This window comes from Sinocyclocheilus grahami, unplaced genomic scaffold (assembly GCF_001515645.1).
Source record: "Sinocyclocheilus grahami isolate Dianchi unplaced genomic scaffold, SAMN03320097.WGS_v1.1 scaffold90.1, whole genome shotgun sequence".
Lineage (NCBI taxonomy): Eukaryota > Metazoa > Chordata > Actinopteri > Cypriniformes > Cyprinidae > Sinocyclocheilus > Sinocyclocheilus grahami.
The window spans coordinates 1,031,936-1,053,316 of NW_015505269.1; the positions used below are offsets into that span (position 1 = coordinate 1,031,936).

At 36.1% G+C, this 21,381-nt stretch overlaps 1 protein-coding gene, 1 long non-coding RNA gene and 1 pseudogene across 2 annotated transcripts in view; 1 reads left to right on the forward strand and 2 right to left on the reverse strand.

Moving 5' to 3' along the window:
- The first annotated feature begins 5,040 nt into the window (after window positions 1-5,040).
- LOC107587184 (uncharacterized) lies at window positions 5,041-12,811 on the forward strand. Its single transcript, XR_001609440.1, has 3 exons — window positions 5,041-5,312; window positions 12,260-12,292; window positions 12,523-12,811. It is a non-coding gene; the product is annotated as an uncharacterized lncRNA (long non-coding RNA).
- Window positions 12,812-15,845: 3,034 nt separating this feature from the next.
- On the reverse strand, window positions 15,846-18,349 carry LOC107587176 (glucoside xylosyltransferase 1-like; annotated as a pseudogene).
- A 666-nt stretch (window positions 18,350-19,015) lies between these two features.
- The window catches only part of LOC107587149 (YY1-associated factor 2-like), a 19,128-nt gene continuing 16,762 nt past the window's right edge, over window positions 19,016-21,381 (reverse strand). The window contains exon 4 of the mRNA XM_016274813.1: window positions 19,016-20,372. Within this exon, the coding sequence (XP_016130299.1) occupies window positions 20,129-20,372 (244 nt within the window). The 3' untranslated portion in view covers window positions 19,016-20,128. The remainder of the gene's footprint in view (window positions 20,373-21,381) is intronic.

The window sequence follows — 21,381 nt, forward strand, 5'->3', positions numbered from 1 at the left end:
AAAGGTGAATTGATATTTTCTAATTTTTGCTGTTCTTGGGGTCAGGTCATCTGAACTTTTTTCCGAGTATGAAAGCAAAAATAATATTATAAAAAATAACGTTATGTCTTTTAATTTGCAAAACAACTGTTCACTTTTTCAATTGTTCTTGTGCATTCAGAGATCCCACTGTGAGTGTTTTGAAACTATAATATATTGGAGGCAAAGTCTTAAATAGTGTCTGGCATAATTAAAGGCTTATACTGTGAGACATCAGTGCCCATGTTGAGATTCATTGAACAATGGCTCTTAATCCCACAGTAAGCAGCTGTTTGTGCATGGAGATGGAGTCAACCTGAAAATAAGGCAGTTCTCCTCCAAACACGGCAACAACTAATCCTCCACACGGCATTACGGATTCATGTTTTATATTCAGGAAAACAATACTTGCACACACTGAGAACAAAAGGAATACTTTGCAGGCAAGGAGAGATAATTGCATAGCCAGAAGTCAGAGAAAAATAAACAAGGACAGCTGTAGATGTTGGCAGGTTTGGTGACTTTGTGTCATGTAAAGAGACTGCAGCATAGGTAGAGATAAAGTGACATGAAAGGAATAATTCACCCCAAAATAAAAATTAGCTGAAAATGTACTCGCCCTCAGGCTATGTGGGTAAGTTTGTTTCTTCTTTAGAACTTTTGGAGAAATGTAACATTATATCAATTGCTCACCTGTGGATCCTCTGCAGTGAATGGGTGCCGTCAGAATGAGAGTACAAACAGATGATAAACATGTAGCTTTTTACTTCACAAGACATTAATAGATGGACTGGTGTGGATTACTTGTAGATTATTGTGATGCTTTTTCAGCTGTTTGAAATGACGGCACCCATTCACTGCATAGGATCCATAGGTGAACAAGTGATATAATGCTAAATTTCTTTACAGATGAAAAACAAAATCATTTACATCTGGGATGGCCTGACGGAGAGTACATTTTCAGCTAGTTTTCAATTTTGGGTGAACTGTTCCTTGAAGTCAGAGTTGGTGATTTTAGCAACATGAAGGACAGCAACTGATGTCCAGTGTCAAAGTGAAGGAAAGTTTCATTTTATGCAAAAAAAATCAGTAATGCGTGATGGAGGGCATTCATTTTCTAACATTGCATGTTGTGCAAGGCCCACTGAAAATCCATTCAGCCTCCGTGCTCAGATCTCAGCAGGTGCGCTACGCATTTCAAACCCCCTTCTGGCCCTCTCAGCTCTCATTGGTTTGTTAAGGTGCAGTTTTTAGCACAGGCAAGTTTTGGCAGTCAAAAACGTGAGCACACAGGAGGAGAAGCACAATTATAATTAGCTGAGCTGACAACATGCCAATGGCTCACACACTCACACACTTATCAGCCTCATTTTGTCTTCTTTTTATTCCTTTCAAAAGAAAGCAATGTTCAATTTGTTTGTACAGATTTTGTTGTGTTTCAAACACCATTTCAAGCAATTATCCAGAGGGAGAATCTGGAGTAACACACTGACATTAATGGAAACTAGTAAGGGTTGGGTATTGTGGATCAATTCTGCTGCATTATTATTGTTCTTTTGTTTTGAATAGGTCATGATTTGCAAAAATTTGGCAGCTTGACGGATGTTGATTCAGAAAGGAAGCGTTAATGTTTTATGGCAAAACATAACGCTCAGCTAAAAGCTTTCTTCTCTTCAACAGCTGCTCAGTTCAGCTGTATTGATCCAGCACAGGTGAGATGTTTTCTTGGCACGCCTCATAGATCCTCTCATTGTTGTTTAACTCTTTTGTAGCTCACCAATCCTTCAAAATGCCTTCTAAAGATTTGCTCAAAGCCTTGGCAAGAGCAAAGGACAGCAACACACAGAACATATTTCTTTTTGTTGCTCATGTATCCTTCAAACACAATCTCTTTAGACTAATCGGGGTTTCAATTGGATTAAATGAGCCTAAGTGACCTATGCTAAGTCTTTTTTCTCTATTTACATTTATGCTTTCAAAAAGTCTCATGATTAATAGGTCCATACATACTCTGTTGATGAATTTGCATGAACTCAAATCTGATGAAAAAAGCATCCGAGTATTTGCAGTGAATGCATTTGGGTAGTTGACGTCCTGCGGTGTGACATGCTGTATTCCATATAAACATCACTTTGCTCATTAATTCTAATTATTATGCATGCAGTTTTATGAGCTCATATTGAGAGATTAAAGGGAATATTTGCATTTTTAAAAACTCATTTGTTACACCGCTGAACCGTTTAAAATGAACTAGTATATGGTATATGGTAATATATGGTAGGATAGTAACACTTTGTCATAAAGTTAAATTCATTACCATTAGTTAATTTGTTAACATGAACTAACAATGAAAAGTGCATTTATTAATCTTAGTTAATGCTAATTTCAACATTTACAAATATATTATTAAAATGAAAAGTTGTGTCTGTTAATATTATTATCATTACTATTTATTAATGGACCTAAGCTAGCAATGAACAGTTGTATTTCTATTAACTAATGTTAACAAAAGATTAATAAATATAATAACAAATGAATTTCTCATTGTTAATGCTAGCTAATTACTAAAAAAGATTCATGAATATATGCTAAAATATATACTATATCATGCATTCATAGTTCAACCTAAAATTTTGATATTGATTTAAAAAAGAAAATTAATTCATTCTGTTTTTTCCTTTTAAAATAATTGCATCCACTATAGTGGTGCACATTGTTCAGATTCGCTCACCAATATTCTGAGTGCTGGATTTAATAAGCATGAAATGGCATGTGCCAATCAGCCATATGGAGTTTCCTTTCTTCCTCAAGCTCCAACACTCACAAATGTTTTTGGTGCAGAAAGTAAGACTAATTTTATGAACATGAATATGGCTGGTCTTACACTTTTTTTCTTTCTCCGTGAAAAACTTTATGGAGGTGTGAGGTCTGACAGCCTGAGGAGCACAGATGGCGCCCCTCTCGCAGAAATCCTTTTGAAATCCCTTTGAAGCCATGAAAAAATGAAGAGCGAATGAAAATAAATTAAGAGATCCACTCAAGAAGATTGAACTGGCTGATTCAGACTTTATAGGAACCAGAAGTGTGATCGCTGGACTTTTATCGCAGAAAGAAGACTGATGTTTGATATTTCACATTGTGGCAGGTTATTGATTTATTTTATTTTATTGTTTGATATGCAATCAACATTTTAGCAGAGCACTGAGTTCAGAAAAGAACACTAACACCACTGCTTCTCTTCTGAACTAAAATTTCAATTTAATTGAAATATGGCACTTTATTCCACGATAAATACAGTGTTAAATCACTCTAAAAGTGCACAAACTGCAGGATGTATAATGCAAGAGTCAGACATGCACTTCTGTGATCAATAAAAGATTCATTTGAGGAAAGGATGTGAATGTATAAGTAAACGCCCGGTCACTCTGCGTGCAGACTAATCAGATTACCTGACAGCAAGACAAACAGTCCTACATGGAGGTATTGATTCAGCTAATTATGCTCAATAAAAGTTGTGTTTGTGATTGGAATCATAACCAAAATAAGTCGATGCAAGAGAGTCTACAAATGAGACTTGTTGCATTTGTATCCAGTGTATTGGACATACTTTGGCGGCACATTACTTTGGCTGCAGACACTTGTGTTAACTTGAGTGCTCTTGAGTAACTTGTGTTGGGTGTGAAGATGGGATCAGTGCATATATGTCTTGGAAAACCTTTTATTTTAATTAAAAATAAAACAGGGTCCATAAGATGTAAGCTAATGGGCAGTCCAGAGGGGCAGAAGGTCATGTCGCCAAACTAAAAATTGGGATCTACAGAGAACGGTCAAATATGTGTACATATAGTTTATAAGGACTGTAGAAAGCACTTATTTAGTAAAACAAAGCCAAAACCCAGCTATTTTGGACAATTTAGACATTTAGAAAAGAAACAGAGGTCATATGGTAATACGATTGTTGCTTGTCAGAATGTACGAACATGATCCCAGCTATAAGCCATATCACACTGTTGGATCTTAGTTGTCATTAATGTTAGACTGTAACAGTCTAAAAATGGACACACGCAAAGACTCGGCCTAGAGTTTTACCTCGTCAATTCGTGACATGTTTTGGTGATTGTGAGCTGCATTCATATGTGGAATTGCAAGCAAAAATAGCATTAATCTCTAGCATTAATTTTGATCATGGAAAAGAAAAATGGAACAAAAATGAAGACGATGTGTTTGGAGCAAGTGGTAGTTTGTTGATGTCGCACTAATTGCGTCATCAGGTTCTGTGCTCGTAATGATTTTTTATTTGACAGTCGTAGTAGGAGTAAATGATTTTTTATTTGACAGTCGTAGTAGGAGAAGCCACACTGCAGGACTCTCCCTCAAAACATCTGACATTGACAGAATTTCATCAGAGGTATAATCTGATCGCAGTGCTCATTATTCGGTTGTCGGCGAATATGTCAAACTAGCAACTGACTAGGATAACTAGGATAAGAGGAATGTTTTGCATTTAGATGGCCAAATTGAGGCCAAAATTGTACAGTGTGCACCCATCTTAACATTTTATTTTTAGTATTTAAAAAAAATATTTTCATGTCAATGTTATGATAAATGTTATCATACACACAACATACGGGGTAAATATAATCTACAAAAATTTGTATATAACCTGTGAATAATTTTATGGCCATTTTTGAAGTGTTGGAAGAACACTTCATTTCCCAGAATGCTCTAATTTGCCCAAATTGTGAGATGGTCCTCACTGCCGAACACAAGATCCAGGGGGCGTGGTTGGATCCCGATCCAACTCCTCCCACCTTACATATACCTAAACCTATCCATCTCTACCCCCTGATCCTTAAACCCACCCATCTCCACCCCTTAACTTACCAATCTTCAACCCCTAGATGTGGCTCCAACCACGCCCCCTGGATCTTTTGTTCCGCAGTGAGGGGCTACTGCAAATTGTGATGTCATCAAACATGTCCATAGTTAATGTGATGGGCTACACCTGTCTGCTAAGACCTTGTGTGTGAACTTGAGGAGCACTGGTTTTTATTTTGTTGATTAAAAGTAATTGCAAAAATTGACTGCAAAATGTTAAGTTAGTTCTGAGAAAGTTCTAGCACCATTTGAGAAAAAGAAAGCAAGACCAAGTGAAAGAGAACGATTTAGGGCACACTAAGAATCAGGTGTGTTGCTGCACCTATTTGCCAACTGCTCTATTTTGGGACTGGCAATGGCGTGAAAATGAATTGAGGGAATGCAGATCTTCCATCATACTCATAGTACATATATAGGTAAGTTCTCTGGGTTGTTTTAGTGGATCATGCTTCAAATCCCCTTCCATATGACTATCTGTATTTTTTTCTCAATTCATTATTCCACCTACTCAAATCCTTTATAAACCATTCTTCTCTTATCTAATTTGTAAAGTGATTGTGTTTCTATGTGCCGTCTATTTCGTTCATTATCAAATTAGAATATTTTCTGTCAAGCTAGTAAATTCACCACGTAATTGATACCTGCATCTTGTTCGGACTAGACGCTGGTTCATTATTGGCCTGAGGCAAGATGAATCTATTCACATGCTCATTTTATTATTAGATAATGTATTAAAAGCATGTAAGCAGAGATTGTTTAATATCATCATTGTTTCATGACCTCAGGCTGTCATGAATGGAGGCATCTTGTAAACTGGTTGAACTAAGGGTTGAGGTGCGAGTTATTTTTGACTTCCACTCCACCTTCTGCTCAATTTATTAGAGTAAATGAGAAGGTTTTTCCTCAATTTTAATGACAGCCTGTAATGCTCTGCAATATTAAGATGATGTGCCATTCATTAGAGTAAATTGTCTTTTGAAAGCAGCTGTTCTCTAAAAACAAAACCAGGACTTATGAAAAGTTCTTTGGTGTTTTCCACTTCTTATCCATTTGAGTCTCATTGCAGCTATTATAAACGCAGAAATGTAATCATGTAAAGACGTAATCTCTAGGCTTCTTCTGACCTCAATACGCTGAATGTTTCTTTCTAAAAACCAGTATGATTGCTGGGAGTATTGCTCATAACTCGGAAGGGAGTAATTATTCAGAAAAAGTGCAGTGGAAAGCAAAACTGGGCAAATATAGCAAGACCTAGATACAGAGATTGAGAACTAGCATATGTGTGTGCGCGGTTGCATGAATGTATACTCTGATCTGTGCGTTAGTTTCATTTAAACCTTTACTATTCCTTAATTTTTCTTATTCTGAATCTGATGATCTATTGCACCAAAACATGGTTCAGTCTCCATGTCTGTAATATTAATATCTGCCATCTAAAAATTATGTTTTGACCTCTGTAAACTAGATCCGAGTGAACTTAAAAGTAATTTTCTAATGATTAAACCCATTTGAGTTTGATATTTCAGTCTGATCTCATTTATTATTTGTAGGTGTTCATATGTAACGGTTTCACATATGTTTTTGACATGTGGAGATGTTGAAATACCACAGGACCTAAAAAGTTAAGGTATTTGAATGCACAGCTTTAGAAATGTTAAAATCTTTACGAATCCTTTATTTGATAAATATACTTGTATAGTTAAGTTTTTCTATTGTATAGATATTTTGAGCACCTTAACAGTGACAGTTTTAGTATAAATCTATATAATAGTATATTGTAAGATCGTTTTATAGTATGTGTTTGTTCCAGATAAATACAAATTATATGATTATGTAACGATGACAGCTTTTATTCATTTTGAAGATTCGGCTTTGGTAAATAAATGAATCCATGTTTTGAACAAATAGGTTGAGTAAATGATTCAATGACTCATTCATAAAAACAGTAGCTGAATTCTGAATAGCACACTAGCATACTACTTTTACTTTCTGTCACATGAAGACACAACCCGATCTCATGAGTATTTCATGAATTCTGTTTCTATTTGGTGTACTATTTATATGTAAAAATGAACTTTGGCATGCATATGATATGCAATTAGTAGGTTTAGGGGTGTGGGGTAGGTGCGTATTATATGTACACCAAAATGCGTATTATATGCACACCAACAAAGTGCGTATCGTATGCACGCCAAAGTCAGTTTCTGCGTATAAATAGCACACAAGAAAAAATTGTGCAATTGATACGCTTTTTCATGAGACCGGCTTGAAGACATGGCATAAATAATAAGAGTAGTATGCTATCCTGAATTCAGTTACTTGAATCAGCGTTTTCGAGGACTTTAATGTTGTATAATGCCAAATATCAACCACAATGTCAACCATCATAATTCCAAATCAGTTTAATGTGATTGCATTTAACATTTAATTAATTTCATGGATTAAAAACGTGTTAGAATGCTGTTACTAATGTGCATTTCAGATGCCAGAATTACACCTTATAAACAAATGTCTACCAAATCCCAATGGAAAGCAGAGCTTTTCCAACAACTTGCAAGATGAACGACAGACTTGATTTTCCTCTTTCTGTTGACTCGTGTCATCTGTCGTGGTTCTTTTGAAGCAGTGGAGATGGAAGTGTCTATAAATGGATCCTGGAGATGCAATCTGCACTGGTTTGTGCTACAGACAGAGCTTGCTTACAGGATGTGATATATGATAAGGCTCTTGGCCAGTTTCCCTAGTGGTATCTGAGATGATGGGGCTGTGATTTCAATTGACATCCTCAACTAAACATCATTCCTCTAGAATGTACAAAGAAATGATTGCTGCTAGTCGGCTGTGTAAAAAATGTAATATTATGTAAATTACCCAATGCTGAAGGCCCAGTTTTTTACCTCAGCTTGAGTGTCTCTTTCTTCAAAATAACTTCATGCACTATCATGATTGATTAAACTTGCTAGGTGTCTCGATATTCTCTAGATGGCACATAGCATCCCCCCGAGCATCGGGACTGTCTTGTGTTCAGCATCTGTCAGGATCTATATTCCCCTGCCTGCACCAACACATCCTGTGAAGGACAAATTAATTAGCTGGTGCAAATGCTAGCAGATGGCTTTGAAGGACACTCGCTGTACCTCGGGTGAAAACGCTTGCCCAAATTCATGTAGATTTCCCTTATCGCATATCTCAAGATGCTGCCATGTGTCCACCCCGGAGAAGACCCTGAAGTATGTACTCGGGAAAACCCGTCTGCTGCCGTTTCACAATTCAATTTTTCTAACAAAAACCCTGATTTGCAATAATTTTAACCTGGCGAGGAGGATAAGAAAGATTAATTCAACGTCATTACAAAGCTCACAATTTCAGTTGCTTGGAACAGAAACGAGTGCTATCCGCCGTGGCCCGCTTTCACTTCCAACTGTAATTACAAATAATCAGTCCAATCAGTATGCTAATCTCTCATGTTCAAACCGACGATTCATCAAAGTCGCTAATTCGCAGGCTGTCTCTGGTCTTTTATTTTGCCCTCTTTTCTGCAAATGCGATAACCGGTTAACATTATCGGTGCCTTATAAGGCCCGGGCCAGAACAATGGTACCAGTCCAATTCTGAATGAACTGAAAAGGTGGCGGAGAAGACAGCATTGTGATTTTTGTCACTACGTGGCTGATAAAGAGAGTCTGCGAGGAGAATGAACGGAGAGGCCTATCAATTATAGCTCAATTGTTTCCTATTCATTTCTAATTTAATGAGGGGGGAGACGGTAGCATAGTAGCGTACGGTATGGAAACAAAGGCCTACGCAAGCCTTTTAGGCTTCGTATCCCGGCACAAACGAACACCGAAATCCCCTCAAGTCTCATGTTATTGTTTGTGTGCTTGAGTCAATCGCATTGGGGAACAAAACATTCAAGTGTTTTGAATGACAGTGAATACATTATTCTTGACGTTTTTTTATGATTCAGGTTGCGGTTTTATCTGTTTTTAATCTGCCTTGTCTTAAATTTGATGAAGCCGAAGCTCGCAGTGCCAAATTATGATGAGTTTATCAGCATAAACGCATAGGAGGTGTAATTATTCTCATACAGTGATTAAGAGTTAGATTTCCCACAAGGTACGACGAATTGTCTCAGGCAGATTGCGACAATGAATGTAAGCAGTAAGTCATCAAATGAATGATTGCTTGTGTCTAATTGGAGATGTTCATTTTGAGACCGCATGTGGAAGAGCGTGAGGGGAGGGGGTGCTTTATTAACATGGGTCTTCGCACAAATCAAAGGTTCAGAAAAGGAAATGAACCATTCAGAAGTCATCGCAAATGACAGATATTCCTCGACGTTAGGGGAATGTGATGACTGCTGCGTTTTTGAAATGCAAAATTGACAGTTTAATTACCTTTGCCTAACGTGAAGATGAAAAGGGTCTGAGTCACTATGAGAGCGCGTGTACATTTACAGTGGGTTTTTTCTTTTAAATGATCCTATGAATCATGTGAATGCTCACCGTTTTGGCAAGCACAGCACTTTTTGAACCTGTGCACCCCTCACATGTATCCACAGAAATCAAACATGATTATACTTTGTGTTCATAACACCATTCGCTTCACTGAGTTTAAATGATGTTGCTTTTACCGAAGTGCATTTAAGGTTTAATGGTTTGAAAACCAATTGAGTAGATGATGTTTGGGAAGGTGATTGTAGTGTCTTGTGATGTGATATGCCTCACTCTCAGAAAAACGGTACAACAGCTGTCAGTTGGGCAGAACTGTACTAATATGTACCATTTATGGATAAATAAGATACAAAAATGTACTTTTGAAAGGTTGCTAGTTACAGCTTTGTTCCATTTGATTAAAAATCATTTAAAATTAAGAATTATAATAAAAAATAGACAATTTATTAATTCAGGTTTTATGAGCTCATAATAATGGAGTGATTAAATAGAATATTTATGCATAATAAAAAATAATAGTAATAAGTAAAAAAAAAATAACAATAAGTAAACTATTTTGCCAGTGTTAGAAAGGTGGAGAGTTCAGGAAACCTGTTTGAAAACGTTTTTTATTATTATTATTATTTTTGCAGTTTCATTTGGTGATAATTTTTGTTATATATTATATTATTATATTTTTCCTTTAAATGAAGCGGTTATAAATGGAAATTATAAACTACACCTTTTATATAACCGCAAAAGGCAAAAATGTGTTAGAAAATGGTGGAAAATTACCAATAATGTACCAAACTATAACTTTCCATTTTGATTTCATTTAACAAGGGCGTGAACATCACATTTTTATTCATTACCCATTAACATTGTTTAACTGCAATTTCATTTTGGACTTTTAATCATGTTGATTAGGTCAAATTTTCTCTCTCTCTCTCTTTCCTCTTCCATTCTCCCAGCCCCAACACACAGTCAGTCACAAAAGTGAAAGTTATATAACATGTCAAACCTAGTGCCTCTCAGCTTTAACTCGGATCAAAGTGTGTCTGTCTCCCTGAAGATGTCCTTGGTATTTTCCTCTGCTCAGGTACCATACCAACCACAGCACCAATATTTACTCTTAGTACCTTTAAAGGAATTGTCCTCTCCTTTATCAACAACAAAAAATAATTTCCATTAGTGTAATATAACGAATGTAAAGGCGGGTTTGTTGCAGACTTTTAATCTCGCACCAGTATGTTCTCTTCATTGACATACACTTAAATAATGATTTGAATCACCCTATGGGCAGCTGACTGACACGTTTTGCCACTTTGAAGCCCACAGGTTGAGTTTCGCTCTCATTTCCTGAATGAGATTTCCCTGCCATCTCACCCTGCAGACATCTACATCCAGCTCACTGGGCTTCTTTATCAAGGAAAAGAGTTAAAACTGAATCGATGCAGCACACAATGAAGAAGTGGACTCCAGTGTAAATTGGCTCACTTGGGAGACAGAAGGTGTCTCGCTTCACATAGAGTAAGAGAGAAGAGATGTCTATTCAGGTCACCAGAAGCACATATATTCAGTAGCAGAGTGATGAATAAAAGGGACGTTTGCGATGCATATCACAGGAAATGGCTTCATCGCTGATGTATTTCTTTTGGTGTCTTGGTGTTTTCTGCAGTAAGAGATGCAGGTTGAATTGTCTCGTCTTATTTTGAATTTAGTTTTTTTTTGTCTGTTCATTGTTGGTTGTTTCTTGTTCCCCTTATGATGATTGTGCCCACTCAAGGTCTCGTTAAGTCTAATTTAGCTCTATTTATGATCTGCTGCTCGCTCAGTCATTTATTTCTTTTTCTTTTTTTTTTAATGCAATGTTCGGTGAATCTTTGTTCTTTATTGTTTTTGTATTGAATTCACTTTAAAGCTTTCCTTTAGCTAGTTTCAGATTACAAAAAAGTAATCTGATTACTTTTTTTGAATTAAGAAGTAAAAGTTCAGTGGTCCAACAATAATGATTTGAATGAAAAATGCAGATTTTGTTATCGAACCCTGACTATTTAGATAATACCAGCGCTCAGTCATTTATTTATTTTTCTTTTTTTTTGAATGCAATGTTCGGTGAATCTTTGTTCTTTATTGTTTTTGTATTGAATTCACTTTAAAGCTTTCCTTTAGCTAGTTTCAGATTACAAAAAAGTAATCTGATTACTTTTTTGAATTAAGAAGTAAAAGTTCAGTGGTCCAACTATAATGATTTGAATGAAAAATGCAGATTTTGTTATCGAACCCTGACTATTTAGATAATACCAAGATTTACCTTCAGGGCCGTTTGATTTTTAAATGATTTATTAAAGCTTCAAAAGGTATTCAGTCAAAAACTCTTTAAAAAAAAAACCCATCTTAAGCTGGTTTGGTGGTCTTCCAACCTGATCTGGGCAGCGTTTCACCAAAGTAGGTAGATCTTTGGTGCCAATATGAAGTAGTCTAATTTTACAAGTATAATTTTCTTCTTTTTTTTCTCTCTTCTAATTAATATTCATTCTAGTTAAGCCAAGCTCTAAAATATTTTACCAGGCAGAAACTGAGTAAAACAATATTTTTACAATCCTTATTCAGTAAACTGCGAACAGCTGGAAGAGTAATGTAAATTTGTTTGTTAAAAAACTGGGATCCTTGAAAAACAATCAGCTCCTAAAATGACTGGAATTATGAAATGTAATTCATTGTAATTATTTTAGTTGCTTTTTTTAATTTATAAAAACTGGGAGTGCCAATAAATTTAATCCAACTATCTAAAACTTATTTGGATGTTGAACGTATTGATACTTTAATCCATATTTGGCAAACTAACACTTCAGTAAACTGAGTTCAAAAAATATTGCACCACATTGAATCATGTGAACATTTTTCAAATATTGTCTTGTGTCCCACAGAAGAAAGAAACTCCGGTTTGGAATGACATGAAGGTGAGTAAAGGAAACTGTTTTTATTTTTGAGTAAAGAATATGGCACCCCAAAATGCCCATAGCAAAGGGAATATTGTGATTAAATTCATAGTCTAGTGTTGAGTCCTGCAATGTGATTCTAAGGTTCACTGTGTGTTTGTGGACTTCCAATCTGAATATAAATGCATAAATAAGCAAGTGAGAAAAGCAGCCTGCTCATTTATTTATCTTCCTGTGTACCTGTTTCACAGCCACCACTCGCCCATTGATTAGACGCCGCATTGGCAGGGTTTGCACTTCCTGCAGACTCGGACCCCTCTGAGCACCCACACAATAGGGACGGTTCATGTGCCAGGTAATTGGCGTCTGTGGGGGACAGGTGCTCCCACAATGCAGCAGGGATCTCTGCCGAGTCTTCTTTCACATGACCGTAATTACCTAATTGAAAAGCTCACTGGGGGGAAATAGGAATGAGAGATAAGGTTTCTTTCACCAAATCTCAGGCTGCTTTTCTGTCGAGCTGAAAAAACATCTATTTGTTGCCTCGATATGAAGTAGTCTAATTTTACAAGTATCATTTTCTTCTTTTTTTTCTCTTCTAATTAATATTCATTCTAGTTAAGCCAAGCTCTAAAATATTTTACCAGGCAGAAACTGAGTAAAACAATATTTTTACAATCCTTATTCAGTAAACTGCGAACAGCTGGAAGAGTAATGTAAATTTGTTTGTTAAAAAACTGTGATCCTTGAAAAACAATCAGCTCCTAAAATGACTGGAATTATGAAATGTAATTCATTGTAATTATTTTAGTTGCTTTTTTTAATTTATAGAAACTAGGAGTGCCAATAAATTTAATCCAACTATCTAAAACTTATTTGGATGTTTAACGTATTGATACTTTAATCCATATTTGGCAAACTAACACTTCAGTAAACTGAGTTAAAAAAATATTGCACCACATTGAATCATGTGAAAATTTTTCAAATATTGTCTTGTGTCCCACAGAAGAAAGAAACTCCGGTTTGGAATGACATGAAGGTGAGTAAAGGAAACGTCTCGGTTACGTATGTAACCCTCGTTCCCTGAAGGAGGGAACGGAGACGTCACGTCGGAGGACCGACGAATTGGGATCTCGCTTAGAGGGACCAATCTACTTCGAGTGTAAACTAAACGAGCCAATGCACATTGGCATGCGATTATTGCATCCAGCTGCTGCTGATCACAGCGTGAGTATAAGTAGGCAGCAGGTGCAGCGCATATTCAGGTTTTCGCTGAGGAGCCGAGCCGGTGACCCGGCCGCTCAGCGGTGGCACAGGAGCTGTGGCGACGGGACGTGACGTCTCCGTTCCCTCCTTCCCAAATATCATTCCAAAACTTCATTTCCATAAAAAAATTAGTCGAATTGTTAACTTGCATCTAATTTACTTTTTTTTTCTCCAATCAAAATGTTAAAATATAAGTAGTAGTAATAATAATAATAGGATTATTTAAATCCTATTAGTCTTTTGTAATAAATTATTAAGGTCCTTAAGATAAAACAATTAAGGATAATGTCATTTTAAAGTATCATTGTTGTTGTTGTTATAAGTATTAGTATTAAAAACTAATAAAATGACAAAAATCAGTATCATAATATCAGAAGATCAGTTAACATAAAAAAAGGCAAATGTTTTCCTTTTGAATTTTTATTGATTGATTTTAGTAGTAGTAGTACTTTTTTAAACATTATTTTGCAGTGCGGCCTGTAATACTGTTTATTTTCATAAAAGCAGTGAATTGATGAAACTTGATACAGACAACTCCCCACAATCTTTTCGTTCTTTAAATGTTGGGAATATAGATTTGTAGAATCATCATCCTGGTTGTCAGATACAAGAGGATGACCACCTACAGGCCCTCATTATTGTTCTATCAGGTCTAGCCTTTGACCTGCACATCCTTGTAAATCAGCTCTTATGATGGCCTCAGGTAGTCCAGACATGGATTATTTGCTGCTACATTGATCCATGAGATGTAACTATGAAACATGACAGCAGTCTCATTGTGTTCTGTAGTCTGTGAAGTTATCACGACCTTCAAGCACAGGTTGCTGATGCTTCAAATGGACTGTATGCAGGTCAGCTTCTTTATTATAAATGAGTTAGGTCTTCCTTGTGTCATTAACATCTACTGCTTTAAGGGTTGCCAAGTAATGCTATTTTAATCGTTTATCTCATTACAGAACTTCCCAGGGCCATTTCCTCTTTTTTTGTGCTCCAAGAGCTATAACGTCAGTTTTTCACTTTGCAAATAAGTATGTCTCAGCCTGTAATGAGATGAAGAAAGTATTGTTTGGATGTGGTTCAGTATTTACTGTTGTGTTATGTGATCACAGAACAAAGCCACTGTAATCACTCTGACACTGCCTGTTTTTATAAAAACCTGAATCAATGCTGCTCCCTGGTGGAGGAAAGTTGTAACTTTTTGTTTATTTATTTAGTTTTTTAATTAAAAAAAAAATCTGACAGTTTAGAAGCAGGTGTTTATTTAATTTTATCCAGTCAGTTGCAAATGTTCTATCAGCTTTATGTAAATTTCTAAAAACTAATGTAAACTCCACATTTTCAGTTTGTTGTTTGTAGCTTGTACTAAATCCTTTCTGTGATTTTATTTGGTTTTAAAATGATAGGTTTAAAAGAATAGTTCGCCCAAAAATAAAAATGAACTGATAATTTACTTAACCCTTCAGGCCATCCAAGTTTGTTTTAATGGTGGAAGCATTATTGTGGATTATAGACTCCTATTTTGGCCGGAAGCAAGTGAAGTTAAAAACATCATAATGATGGATTGGTTTCTTACAAACACGCAGCTTTTTATAAGACGTTAACTGATGGACTGGAGTCGTGTGGATTATTGTGATGCTTTTATCAGATGTTTGGACTCTCATTCTGACGGCACCCATTCACTGCTGAGGATCCATTGCTGAGCAAGTGATGTAATGCTACATATCTCCAAATCTGTTCTGTTCCAGTAAAGAAACAACTCCTCTACATCTTGGATGGCCTGAGGGTGAGTACATTTTCAGCAAATTTTCATTTTTAGGTGAACCTTTAATATTTTTTTCATTCTTGCTCCAGTAATTCTTCAGTGGGGAATGAAAAGTGAATGTCACAAAGTCTAATTAGTGATATATATTTTTATTACATATGAACATCATGTAAAATGAACACGATATTTACATTTTCAAGTATTTCCCAATTTATGCTATGACCTCTTGCAGTACATTCCGTATCAGTCTTAAAGAAACAGTACATCCAAAAGCACTACAAAAGAAGCATAACAGTAGTCACAACAATTTACCTTGTTTCTGGAAATTAAGTCGTTCAGATTTGGAATGGCATTTGGCTAAATGACTTTTTATTTGTATTTTTTTACTGTCCCTTTAACTGGGATAAAAAAATATCAGTTTAAATTCACATTTCATCATTCAACCCATTCTACTAATATTGCACAGATTCGAATGGAAGAGCAGCAATGCTCCTATCCTGTCTCGGAGAATACATTTCTGTCATTATTCAGCAACAACATTACAGCTCAGCCACCTGCTGGAAGCATTTTCTGGATCTTCCTTACAGACATTCCAAGTCCTCTGGTAAAGAAATTACTAACTTTCCCACCGTATGTGTGAGTGGTTCTGTTCAGCGCCTCCTCCAGGGGAAACAAGAATGATTTTATGAGATCCTCTCCAAATATGTACTGCCAGAAAATAGTAAAGAGTTGATTTATTAGCTTTGGAATGGATGGGGGGGGAAAACAAAAGTGAAAACTAGCAACTAACAAATCCCCTCTAAAATAATACAACATACATGTTTGAAAGCGTCATACACGGCCTGTTGCCATGTAGCATTAAAACACCCCCCTTCCTCTGCCAGGATGCAGTTGCTGCCATAGATGCAGTGGTCAGGACGGTAGTTCCAGGGGCAGGGGAAGGTAAATATCATCTCTGGGTGAACACACACATATGTTATAGAGACTTGAAAGGGAATAAAACCATAAGGAATGGACGAAATCCAGAAAGGCTTACCTGGATTGTAATGGAAGATGATATTGGTCAGATCTTGATCACCCCAGGTTATGTTAAGCTTGTATTCCTGTAACAGAGGCATTAGAAGCTTGTCCCAGTGCAGACCAACAGAAGTCATGCCATTCTGTCCATGCAGAGAAAAAAAGAAAAAGAGTAGAGTTTGTAATGAGTAAAGAGACCTTTACCCCCCTCTTCTGGACTCAAATGTAATTACATGTTAAAAAAAACCATCAACATGGAGTCATAAATAGATGTTTTGCACAAATTTGACTCGAATGTATTTAAATAAGTAGCACAACTGTTTTCAACACCGATAATATGAACTGTTTCTTGAGCACTAAATCAGCATATTAGAATGATTTCAGAAGGATCATGTGACACTGAAGGCCGATTTAATGGCTGCTGAAAATTCAGCTTTGCCATCACAAGAATAATTTGTTTTAAAGTATATTAAAATAGAAAACATATTAAATTGAAGTGATATTATTTCACAATAATAGAAAGAGACCTCTTTCATAATATTTTTCAGAAATCTTACCAAGCACCCCAGGTTATGTTAAGCTTGTATTCCTGTAACAGAGGCATTAGAAGCTTGTCCCAGTGCAGACCAACAGAAGTCATGCCATTCTGTCCATGCAGAGAAAAAAAGAAAAAGAGTAGAGTTTGTAATGAGTAAAGAGACCTTTACCCCCCTCTTCTGGACTCAAATGTAATTACATGTTAAAAAAAAACCATCAACATGGAGTCATAAATAGATGTTTTGCACAAATTTGACTCGAATGTATTTAAATAAGTAGCACAACTGTTTTCAACACCGATAATAATATGAACTGTTTCTTGAGCACTAAATCAGCATATTAGAATGATTTCAGAAGGATCATGTGACACTGAAGGCCGATTTAATGGCTGCTGAAAATTCAGCTTTGCCATCACAAGAATAATTTGTTTTAAAGTATATTAAAATAGAAAACATATTAAATTGAAGTGATATTTCACAATAATAGAAAGAGACCTCTTTCATAATATTTTTCAGAAATCTTACCAAGCCCAAACTTAAAATATATATCTTTATATTACTTGGGTAAATATTATTATTATTATTATTATTATTATTAAAACGTTTTATTTTTGATATTTTATTTTTGTATTTTTATATGAATTATATTCTTTTTAAATTTGATTTTAAAATTTGATTTCTTTCTGTTTGATGGTAGGTGTTTTAATATAGTAATATAGAATGTCACATGACATTTGCAGCCCACATGATTGGCCAAAACATGTTTGCCTTTGAAACAAGATGGCGACATCCAGACTGAGCACGAATAGCTCTGTCCAGGTACATCAGCCCTCATATAAAGGAAGAAAGTTTAGGGTCCGGCCCTTTAATCTCACTTTGAATTGTGTCATTCACATCCAGGTCAAATTCATCAGCATGATGCCAGAGTTGATGCCAAGCGACTACACCAGGCAATCCGCAGCTCCTCTGGTGTCATGGCTACCAACCGTGTGGAGTTGAAGTGCGTCAACATGTCCCAGATCAGCTCTACAGGCTGCAGGAAGAGGACATTTTGTCTTGTCCACGTAGAGTAAGGAGTCCACCTCCTTCAGCATCATCTGTAGAGAGAAGAATGGAGTTGCAAATCGTTTGTCAAACTGTAAATTCATTTTCTATTTTTAGAAAAATAACATTGCTATTTCAGAAAAGAGTAATATGATTTTTTTTGACATCTTTCAAAAGGAAAGCAGCATTTTCTAGTGCAATCACTGTAACCTTTTTTTAAATGACAAGCCAAAAAATCAGCTTTTGCTTAAAATAGTTGTAGATATTTTAAACTAAACTTTAAATTGCAGTATTACTCACTGGTAAGAAGAGTCTCTGTGATGCACATGGCTTGAAAAGCTGACTCCACTCTTCATGGTTCTCATGGGGGAATGAAATGGAGTGAACAACATAGCTGAATTTTGCTCGGATGAAAGCTGGCCAGGAATCCAGCTGTACAAGTGGAAAATGCATTGGAAAAGAGTAAATCTTTCATCTCGTTATACAGTTTCTCAACAATTTAGTAGCAGATTAAAGGAATAGGTCACCCAAAAATGAAAATTTGCTGAAAATTGACTAATCCTCAGGCCATACAAGATGTAGATGAGTTTGTTTCTTCATCAGAACAGATTTGGATTACAGAAATTCAAGACAAAATCACCCATTTGCCTGTAATCTGAGCCTACCAGCTGAAACACAGGTGTGCTTGAGAAAGGCGTGATTTGGCAGTTTATGGTCTGTTGCATCACTGCTCAACATCTCAACAACGTTCTCCACATGCCAGCGTTCTCTCTTGACAATGAATCAGTAGAGGTAAGAACACCTTCGAGTCAGTGTGGAATTACACCGGCTGTTGTCATGCGCATCGTTTTCCTTTCACGCGGATTCGGAGTGTTGGACGTTTCCTGTACTTCTGACCTCCTATGAGCGAATAATATAGAAGATAAAATTCATCCTTTCAAAACAAACAAAACTTTTAAAACGCCACTTAAGTGAATTCCGCCAAACAAACATTGTCTTTAAACAAAATGAATGAAACGAATCTGATTTACAAACAACTTTTAAAATGCCGCTTAAGTGAATTCCGCCAAACAAACATTGTCTTTAAACAAAATGAATGAAACAAATCTGATTTACATATTGCATCACTCCTCATGGTGAGGTAAAAACCACAACACTTTGAAGACCCACAGCGAATATCATCCGCATGCATGTCAGGTGCATTTCACCACAAAAACGACCAAAATTCGATAATCACTCCCTTAAGATCTTCATTTGCCCTGAAAATAACTTTTACTTGACAACGGGATTCTAAATCTTACATTTTATTAAGAGATATTTCCTAAACTGCAATATATTTATATACCACCGTTCATCATAAAGGAGGGGATGAATTCAACATCTTACAAATACATTTGTCATTTTTAGTCATAAATGTTATGTTTCTTGTGGAATTAACAGAATTATATCAAGACAATCTAACACAAAACAGTGCTGGTAGAACTAGCCGCACAAGTGATGCAATCTATGACAAGTTTCAAATAAAACAGCATGAACAAGAACAAATTAAACAATTCATTTCTGCGCCTCATAAAACCGTACAAAAAGTCCTAACAGGTGCAACAAACAATTGAGAAAGGAAGTCATGTTTGGGTCACAGTTATTCATAGATGGCTTAATGCCCAGCATGTAATGCATTTAAAGTATATTAAAGTTACAATTTGCAACTGACATGTCATTAATGTAGAAGCAAATACGTTAACAAAAATGTTCCAGTTGAATGTTTTTAAGCCCCAGGGCTAATTGTCGAGACGTAATGGGTGCTGTTGCAGAAATGACAAATTGTGGTTTTAAAAAATAATGGTTTATGAAATTGTGTGACGATAATGAAGAGAACGAGAATGGGTGTCAATTTTCAAATCCAAACAGACAACAACACAAATGATTCATAATATTACCACGTGCTATAGAAATGAAATTGTCACAATTCAATCATCAAAATTGCTTACAAATTCTAGTTTATCTCAAGCTGACCTACTGGATATTGTAACAAACCAGGATGAGTGTATTGTGGTGAAATCCTATCTTTCTGATCTTATAACTGTGGTAGTAGTGAAAGATGGCTTATATTGCTGGGTTAAGTCTGCGTCTCGGTTAGTCTTGGCATACATAAGCGCGCTCCTGTGACTGTTCGTTTAAAATGGATATATTAGGTGCAGGAGACTGGAAGTAACGTTCGTAATCCACGGGTTCCTAGTGAGATTCCCCGTTGAGTGAGGAACCCTCCCCTCGTGGGGATGAGGATCTGGAGATCCCCTTCTCTGTGTTGTCTGAGTTGGATCCGCTCTGGCTGTGGTGGTCTCCAGATGCTGCGCTGGAGGACGAACTGGAGGAGGGCTTAGTTTTCTCTTTAAAGTCTGTTATGATAACCGTCAGATCTCCCACTGTCACTTCCAGATGTTGTGCGCTGCTCCGGTCCACATTTTTTAACCTGGGCCTGCAGGAAATGGAGCAAAGAACAGGTCAGACATGCTTGACATCACTCGAGCTGAATAATGGCACTGTTTTCTTCTGCAGAGCTTCTCTATAGCATTTCATAATTGATGAACTTGGCAACATCGACACCGAACTAAACTAAGCTGCACTGAGACACCATTGTCTTCTGTAGAGCTGCTTTACAGCTGAAATTTAAATAGTTTCATAATTGATGCATTTAGCAACATTAACACTGTAATTTAACCGTTTATAACTGTGAAGCTGTTTTGAAACTGAATCTGTATTATATAAAATAAATTGGCTTGCTGTATAAATACAATTGACTTTAATTGCTAGTATAATAGAGCATGGAAGTGAGCCTGGCAAGTATTTTCTCATTAATTTTCTCCACTGGCAATTAAAAAAAAAATCAGGGAGGCAATGAACCAAACTAATGATCAAAGAGATGAATCAGAGTATCAGAAACATTGATTTGAAGACTTTGAACAAAAACTCTGTATCCAACATCTCTCACAAGGGACTAAATGACAATGAATATATAATATACATACTACATATACATAATAGAGCCTGACCGATATGTTTTTTTTTGGGACCGATGCCTACCCATATTAGGGAGTAAAAAAAGTCAGATATCGACATATCGGCCGATATTCTTTGTGTATATTATAGCACAGTACCAGTCAAAAGTTTGGACACACTTCCCATTCGTGTGTCAAAGCTTTTGACTGGTACTGTATATAGAATACAGAATATATATATATATATATATATATATATATATATATGCCTACCCATATTAGGGAGTAAAAAAAGTCAGATATCGACATATCGGCCGATATTCTTTGTGTATATTATAGCACAGTACCAGTCAAAAGTTTGGACACACTTCCCATTCGTGTGTCAAAGCTTTTGACTGGTACTGTATATAGAATACAGAATATATATATATATATATATATATATATATATATATATATATATATACACACACAGAGTGGGTACAGAAA